The sequence below is a fragment of the Bison bison genome, unplaced genomic scaffold, assembly GCF_000754665.1.
Source record: "Bison bison bison isolate TAMUID 2011002044 unplaced genomic scaffold, Bison_UMD1.0 scf7180017864295, whole genome shotgun sequence".
NCBI classification, from domain to species: domain Eukaryota; kingdom Metazoa; phylum Chordata; class Mammalia; order Artiodactyla; family Bovidae; genus Bison; species Bison bison.
The window spans coordinates 7,600,744-7,609,402 of record NW_011494867.1 but is presented as its reverse complement, the minus strand read 5'-3'; the positions used below and the strand labels follow the sequence as shown (position 1 = coordinate 7,609,402).

At 58.1% G+C, this 8,659-nt stretch overlaps 1 protein-coding gene across 4 annotated transcripts in view; it reads right to left on the bottom strand.

The window, feature by feature from the left end:
* The window catches only part of CMIP (c-Maf inducing protein), a 213,864-nt gene that overhangs the window by 20,858 nt on the left and 184,347 nt on the right, over positions 1 to 8,659 (bottom strand). For all 4 annotated transcript variants that reach the window (XM_010850800.1, XM_010850797.1, XM_010850798.1 and 1 more), the window contains exon 10: positions 4,179 to 4,532. In XM_010850800.1, coding sequence (XP_010849102.1) covers positions 4,179 to 4,532 — 354 coding nt within the window. The remainder of the gene's footprint in view (positions 1 to 4,178; positions 4,533 to 8,659) is intronic.

Here is an 8,659-nt window from a genome sequence, read left to right as displayed (position 1 = left end):
CCATCTGCTCTCTGAACAGGCCAACCAGCTGGCCCAGGGATTAAAATCTACAGTGAGAAATGAGTGGCCGTTATCTCTGCGGCCGGCGACCTGGGCAAAGCCCCATTCTCGGCCCCGTCACCCCACTGGGGACCTTCCCGGGCTGCGGGCGGATCAGGGTTCTCAGGTGCACCAGGGAGCGTGTGGACTCTACTGAGCGGCCACGAGCCCCAGGAGTTTGGACCTGCAAGGTTCCAAACAGACGGGTCCGCCTACTGGAACACGTGCACTGCGCACACACGTACAGATGTGAGTTTCTGCTGCTCTGCCAGCAACATCTACAACCCTCGCCAGAGGCCCACGGGCAGAGACGCTGACTGTGGGGCCCGGGTTCCTGTCCTTGCCACAAGCCCGCAGATGCCAGGTGCTGTGGTGAACACGAGGCACGCAGGAATTCACTGAATGCTCAAGGCAGCCCTGGGGGCGGGAACACACTGACCAGGAGGACCATCCTCAGTTCACAACTGGAAAACCAAGGCCCGGAGAGGCAGACTCAGAGTCCTAACGCAGCTCATCAGTTAGATGTGGACTGATGTGCAATCAAGGAGGTGGTCCTTCCACCCCTGCCCCCCAGGGAACCCAGCTCGCGATCCTGAGTCCCACTGGGAGGACAGCGGCTGGTGGAGGGTGAGCTGGTAGTGGTCGCGTCTGGGGCCTGGGGACCCCCGTGAGGACAGAGGATGCTGGCTGGGCTCTAGTCCACCGCGCCCCAGAGCCTCATCAGACTCTGTGGCTTCATCCTGGCCCCTCGCCTATAACAGCCCCTCTCTCCATCTCTCAGCCTGCCGGAGGCTATTTCAGCCATTCTTATGTCTCCAGTCTCCCCGCTTCCTTGCACCAAACCCGTGATGTTTCCCCTCTGCAGAGCTGTGCCATCCGACACATCTGGCTGAGCAAGTTCTTCACCGAGCAGGGCTGTCCTGGGCCATGTCCCCAGCACCTGCCTTCTACATTCTGGTCACCAGTATGTTTCTTGGTCACTAGAACAACCCCAAGTCCATCTGCATTTTCCCTACGGGCCCCAGAAGGGTGAGGCATCTTCCAGCTGACCCCCAGCCCACTGAGGCCTCTTTCAAAATCCAGGTGTTTGCAAAAGTAACAAGCAGGCAGACAGGTTCGAGCTGATGAGAAAATGGCCAACGTGCCCGTCCAGCCCTCGTGACGGCAGCTTTTCTCTTCCTGGACAGAAGGGCATCCCTCGGCCTGCCATGGCACTTGTGCCTGGAGATTCCCACGCTCCACCCCACCGGGCGATGCCGCTGCTTTCAGCACTTGGCACTACTGGGACGCAGAGGCTTCGAGCAGAGGGGCCCTGGCATTTAGCACAGAACCCGGCCCCTCTGGGTGTGCAGTCAGTGTTTGATGAAAGAATGCATAGAGAGATGGATACACAAATGTGTGACTGCACACACGTGCCCAGCAGGCTAAGAGCTGGACTCCAGATGACTAGAGGCCAAAGCTGGTCTGTCTGACTCCCAAGTGCATGTTCCTCCCATCGTCCCACCCAGCCTGGCCCTCACACCATGATTTCAGTGTCAGCCCTGACCTGTGCTGGGCTCTTCCTTTGCAAGAGTCTCCGGGGAGCTGATTGTGGCCTATGTTCCTTTCTGAAGGTGTCAGACTCTAACGGTTTGCAGGCATTCCGGTGGGCAGACCACTAACCAGGACCCTCGCCCACTCTCTCAGGATAGAGAGGTGCCTGCTCCTTGTGGATGCGGTCTGCCAGGCTGGGCCCTGGCTCTGGGCAGTGCTTCTCTGGACCCCACAATGTGCTGAAAAGACCCCTCAATTTCACACGAGAGCCTCTGTTCTTTCATTGTCTACACATGACTCTCATCTAGCGAGCCGTCCTATTGATCACAGCAGTCCACTCTCACCAAGTCCTAAATTCTTCTCTCTGAGGAAAACACCCACTTTACAGATGAGAAAACCGAGGCCCCAAGAACACAGCAGACTAAGTCCTATGGCAGCACTTCCTCAATTCTCAGATGCACGTTTCTTGCAAACTGAGTCTGCACTGAATCCCATAATTTTTTTTCCCCTAAGTGCTGTTATTAAATAGATGATGTGTCTCAGTCCCAACAGTACCTTAAAATAGAGGAAATACAGTTGTTCTTATTGAAAGTACAGTAACCCCCATCTGCCCAGTACTTGTGCCTGGGGGGTACTTATTCTGTGCTGTACCCAGGCCTTCTCTGCTTGGAGGCAGCTATGACTCAGAGAGGGCGTGTAACCAGCCCCCGGTCCCAAGTTGACATGGACATCCCTAGCCCCTGAACCCAAAAGCCTGACTCTGAATGTGTGCTTCTTCCAGCGGATCATACTTCAGAGGTTTTGCGGATTTGACAGATGTGAGGCCCTCCGGTGGGCCAGGGACTCAAGCAGGCAGCAGAGTTAGCAGAGGAGAGCGGTCAGGAGAAGTAATCAGGCCCAAACTGTGCTCTGAGCACCCCCATGGGGAAAAGGGCCTCAGGAAGTGTGCACCCTGCTTCGTGGAGACCCCCGAACTTGGCGGGAGGGGCTGCTCCAAGCAGCGGTCAGGAACACTGCCCGGTGGGCCCCCCAACCCCCACCCACGACCTGGCAGCTGGGCGGTGTGGGCAGGCAGGAGGTCTGGAAGCAGATTAGGAAGAACAGAGTCTTCATTCATCCATGTGTTTACGAAGAAGGGAAAAAAAAATGAGTGTCAACTGTGTGATGAAACTCAAACCCTTAGTGCTTAATGAGAAATATGAGTCAGGGCCCAGGCCACCACAAGGCCCAGAAGCTCCAGGTGTCTGCAGAGAACAGTTGGACTCAGGGGTCCGGGGAGGAGACCAGGGCCCAGCCAGAGGAGGAGACGGGACCGCGCTGGTCTGTCCCTCGGAGGGCTGGCTGCCACCCTGGGAGGAGGTGGGCAGTTCTTCAGCCTCAAACTGAGATGCGTTCTGGGGGGTGCTCTCTGGGCGGAATCTGGGATTTGCTTTGGGTGGGGGCATTGCTAAATGCACGTGCACTCTGGGCTGGCCTTGGCTGCCAGAACTATGAGCCAGGCTGGGCTGAGCCCTGGGAGACCACTGCCTCCTCTTCGGGGCCAAAGCAAGGGCTGAGGAAGAGTCTGAGGGGGCTGCATTCAGTCACCTCCAAACATGAGAAGCCTTTGCTTAACGTGTGCATATGTGCATGCATGTGTGCGCACAGGCGTGTATCTGTGTGCACAGGTGTGTGTGTGTGTGCCTGTGCGTGCATGCACGTGCTCACCCTCACAGACACCACAGGCTCCTCAGAGTCCCACAGCCGAGGCTCAGGAAGGGGCATGCGCGGGCCCAGAGCACCCAGCTCAGAAGCACCACCCAGAGCAGAACACGTCTCCTGGCTCCCGCCCAGGGCTCCTCCCACCAGCCAGGCACGCAGACCCTCATCTGCATGGCACGCTCCTCCCTGCCCACCGGATGAGGCTACAAGACACAACACCACATACACACCATGCACACAGAGCATGCATAGATCACGCAACACACTCACGTGCCGGCTCATGGGCACCTCTGCACACATACACAGAGAAACACACATGTACTCCAGCTCTTGTGCACAAGTGTTCACACCCACACGTGAGCACTCAAGAGCTACGCATGCACAGAAGCAGCACAAGCACCCAGACACAACCACACTTGTGTACATGCACTTGAAACACACATACGGGCTTCTTAGAGGCATCCACATCCATCCCGCACCCAGCTCGTGTACGCACAGTCACACACATGGAGGCAACCACTCACACGCTGCCTTCATACATCCAAAGGCACTCACACGCACACGAGGACAATCACAACTCAGAATGAGCCCACACCTTACACAACACGCCGAGGTGTCCACACACAGACACACTCGGGTACCGCGTACTGCAGCACAGCCTGGGCAGGCGTGTGCACTCACAGATTCTCAGACTCATGGACACACGTGTGGACATCCTGCTTGTGCCATGCCTGACTCATGCACACAGAGCCTGGCCTGCACTCCCAACACTCCCAAAACCTGTGCCCTCATGCCCTGCGTCTGCATCCTGTGCACCCACACTCATGAGTGTGCACACTCAACTCACACCCCCAGCTGTGAGCCCCTCCCCCCACCCAAGGCGCCTGGCCGGCGGGGTCACTCACAGCAGCTTGAGGATCTCCACGTAGCAGCCGAGCGTGCGGTCGGCCTGCGGGCCCAGCTCGATGCTCATGGTGCTGCAGGCGGGGCTGACCATGAGGCAGTCGATGAGGTTGGGCTCGTTGTCGTCGCCCGCGCTGGCCGTCAGCGCCGGCTTGGCAGTGCTGGCGGGCTCCACCTCCACGTGGATCTCGCTGGAGGCCACGACCACTGACTTGAGCCGCGCCTCGGAGAGCGTGGCTTCCTGAGACACCAGGTCCGGGCTTGGGTGCAGAAGGCGCAGAGGTAAGGTGGGCTTCCGGTCGCAGGGCTGCTGGCAGCCGTTCCGGATCTCCTTCAGGCTGGGGGAGTTGTCACGGCTGCGGGAGAGGCGGGGAGGGCCGTGAGTGCAGCCCTGATGGGGGTCCCGGACGTCACGGGCAGGGCTGCACCTGCTTAGTGCCCCCCGCGGCCCCGGATCGGGTGGGGGGCGGGCTCCCACCCACCAGCGAGCACACAGGCCTGCTCAAGGCCTGCAGACAAGGAGAGGCGGAGGTTCAGAGGTGGCATCTGAACTGGGCCGCCTGTCACTAAGGCACATGCTGGTGTCCCCACACGCAGCAGGTGACTGACACACGACTGTGAACGAGTGAACGCTGACCTCTCTACTGACCCGTAAAGCTCAGTACTGACTCAGCGCCCACCTCCACCGAGACGCCCTCTGGACACGCCTTGGAGACCTCCTAGCGATCTGGCTTCCAGCTGCTCCCTGTGCTCTAACTGTCCCCTCCGGCTGAGGCCACAAGGTTAAGGTCCTTGGGACAAGCCCCAAGCCCCGCCTCTGCCACCCTATCCCTGCCAGCTGAGAAAGCTCACCATCTGCTCTCCACCGCAGAACCCCCTTCCAAGGGACCCCAAACCTCAGATTCTGGTCCCCTGTAGTCCACAGGTCACTCCTATCTGCAGCACCCACCACTCTTGGCTAACTCCCTAGAATAGCCTCTCCACCACCTAGAGGAATGACGTGGGTGCAGAGGGTTAATAGGTGTTAGCTGGGCAAAGGGCGCTGTGGCATCACTGAGGTCACACGTGAGTGGGAAATGCTGGGCCTCTTTACGGCAGGACTGGTCAGAGCGTCGTGGAGGTAAAATGCCCCCTCCCCGGGTGCTTCCAAATACTGCGAGGTGGCACTTCAGAGTGAAGGGAACTCCAGCAGTGGGCGTCCTTTGTTGGTGCCCCTGGGCTGGCACGGTGCTGAGCGCTTTCACACAAACATTCTCAGATATCTCTGAAAAGGAGGAATTTCTCTCTCCACATTACAGATGAGAAAAGATGCCACCAGAGGTCAAATGACTACCTAGATGGCACAGCTTGTTAGTGGGGAGGCGGGACTGGGATGTGAAACCAGGCTGCTGCCTCCACTTCTAAGACACAGGATGAGCCTATGCAGGTCCACCTCCTCCAAGAAGTCTTCCCTGATTTCCTCCACCCGCCATTCTCGCCCTTCCTGCCCCTGTACCAGAGCTCTCCATCTCTGGCTGGACACCAGTGTCCCCTGGGGCACTTCTAAACATCCCCAGGTCCCATTAGGTTGGACTCTCTGGGGTGGAGTCCGGACACCAGTAAGGTTTGGGGCTCCCTGTGTGTGCTGTCAAGGTTGAGGCTGCTGCTCTCAGGGACTCAGAGCACAAGGATGTGACCACAAACAGCTGCTTGTCCCAACCCTCCCTAAATGGGCCACACGCACGTGGCTATGTGTCCAAAGAGACGTGCACGCTCCTTGTGCAAGTGGGCCAGGCGTACAACTCACACCCACCGCATTCAGAGGACCCAAATGGTCTAGCACATGCCATGAGCCAGGTCTGAGCAGAGCCCACCAAGGATGTTTGATAAATACACTCTAAGCTTTGCTGCGGAAAAAAACAAAACCCTTGAGCTGAAGTCCAAGAATTCTATGGCTCATGGAACACTGTGTGTGGTCCGTGGGGGAGGCGCGCTAGCTGACTCCAGGGGCTTGGAGGAGCCGACTTGCTACCCAAAGCCTCAGCTCCATCCCTTTCGCCTCTGCTGGGATTTAGGAGTGGATTTTCAAGGCTGTTTGGCTCAGACTGGGTGATTTTCCAGCGAGCTACGCTAACCTGGGTCAGCTTGTCTGTTCTTTTGTGTATGAGGACATTGTGTACCCACAGAGAGCGCCGCGGATGGCCCCGGAGGACGGCGTGGGGCTCTATCTTCCAGGGACTGACCAGCAGGGTGGGGGAACCTGAGCCCAGGAAAGGTCTCGCAGCCCGTGGCGTGACTTCCTGGAAGGGCTCACGGTGGCTCTCAGAACCCAAGCTACTTTGGGCCTCGAAGCGGGGCTGTCTTGAGTAGGGAGTTGGAGCCGCCCGTGTGGGCTGGGGAGGGCACCAGGGCCCGCTTCACCCTCCCCAGGCCTCCACCCTGGGCACCCAGTTGCAACCACTGCCTAATGGTATGCCCAAGGTTACGCTTGGCCTCTGCAGCAGTGGCGAGAGGGGATTCCAGAAACGGACATTAAGTCCTTTCTCTACTTAAAACCCACAGGTGACTACAATGCCCTTAGAAGAAAACCTCTAAGGCAGGCACAGCCCTGCCACTCAAAGAGTGGTCCCCAAGCAGCGGCCCCGGCGGTCCTGGGGGTCTGTCAGGTAAGCAGGCCTGGCAGGAGGACCCCAGGAGCAGCTCGGAGTGGGAGGTGGGAGACGCTCAGCAGTGCAGGTCCCTCTGTGGCCCGGCCTTCCTTTCCAACTTTGTCTTCCGCCTCTGTCCCTCTCTCTGCTCGGGTCACAGCCAGTTTCCCTCACTACCTTCCCTGCAGGGACCTTTCGCCTGAAGCAGCTCACCCGTGGAGCTTGCGAAGAATGCAGATTCCCGGGCCGGGCCCAGAGACGCGGCATCCAGGAGTCTGCATTTGAAATAATCTGTCCAGGGGACTGTGAAGCAAGCGCTTAAGGACCACCAGTAGAGGACACGTGACCACTGGCCGGCCCACCTGCTCCACCAGGCCTGGGCGCCTGCCGGTCCCCTGCCTGGGTTCTCCTGTCCTGCCTCCAGCCCCGCTGACAGCCAGGACATGTCAGTTTAAGCATCACCGCTCTGCAGAACCCCTTCCTCTCTTTCCCCTAGAGCAGGGGTTCTCAGCTCTGGCCACACACGCCATTTGCCTAAGATGTTAAAAAAAAAACAAAACACCAAACAGAACCTGATGCCAGGAGCCTTCCAACTAAATCAGAGTTGCAGTGGGTGGGGTCCAGGCACCCTTTTTTTCTTTTCCTTTTAAAGATATAACCAGTGGGACGTTGGTAAATATCTCACAACCAACTCTGCAGAAAACAGGAGCCCTGAGGGGTAGTGCCTGCCGATTTTCCTGGAGTAAATACTTCCACGGTGACCAATTCAACGGCCAACGTGCCATCCCTGACTGTGGGATCCGAACACGCCAGGGCTCCAGCACACCCCTGGGGTGACGTCAGTCCAGGTGAGTCCACGGATCTCAGGCGCAGTGCTCAGTGACTGTCACAAGTTCCCTGGTGTAACAGACAGCCACCAGACCAGGGCTCCTCCACGCGGACATGCCTGATATTTGGTCCCAGACGGTTCAGGTAACTCCTGGGAGGACGAGGGGGCTGCCCCATGCATGGCAGTGAGTTCAGCAGCATCCCTGACCTCCACCCACTCTTCCAGCAGCACCCCTCCTTCTGCAACTCAAGATGTCTCCAGACGCTGCCAGATACGCCTTGGGGGTCAAAGCTGCCCCCCAGTTGAGAACCACTGACCATGGTCAAGACGTGAAACTTTCCTGAGGCCCAGAAGCTCCTCTCACGCCTAACTCCCCACCTGCCAGCAGCCACTATTCTGGCCTCTATCACCCTGGATTTGTTTTCCTGTTCTTGCACTTTAAGGAACAACATTTAAACTCTACAGCTTCTTCTGTTCCACACTGTGTTTGGGAGATTAGTCCCCGGCTTGCCGGGTGCACTGGTTCGCTCCTTCTCGCTGCCCTGCGGTATTCCTCCGTGTGAACAGACCACAGCTTATCCGCGTGTCTGCCCTAGGACACTGGGCTCGAGGCAGATCTCAGTTTGGGGCTGTGACTAACAACGCTGCTGTAAACCCCATACCTGTCTCCCGATGGATGAAGCCCAGCGATGAGGAGCTGCATCCCAGGGTTTACTTTATGCTTAGCTTCATGCAGGCTTCAGTTCGTAGCACCCTCTCAGGTGACTGAAGTGCACCCAGGGTTGTAGACCACGTGAGTGATGCCTCTGGTTCTTTTCATCACAGCCCTGACCTCGCCGCTCGCTTTCTCACTCCCTGCCCCCTCCGTCCACCGTTTCACCAGCCACTCGGGGGGCGGCTGCTTCACTCTTGTGCCGTCAGCACCTGGCACCCCATGGACCCTCACTAAACGAGTGTTGGAGGGCAGGGGATCTCCTTGTGGGAAGAGTGGTTAAGACTCCACGCACCCAATGCAGGGGGCCTGGGT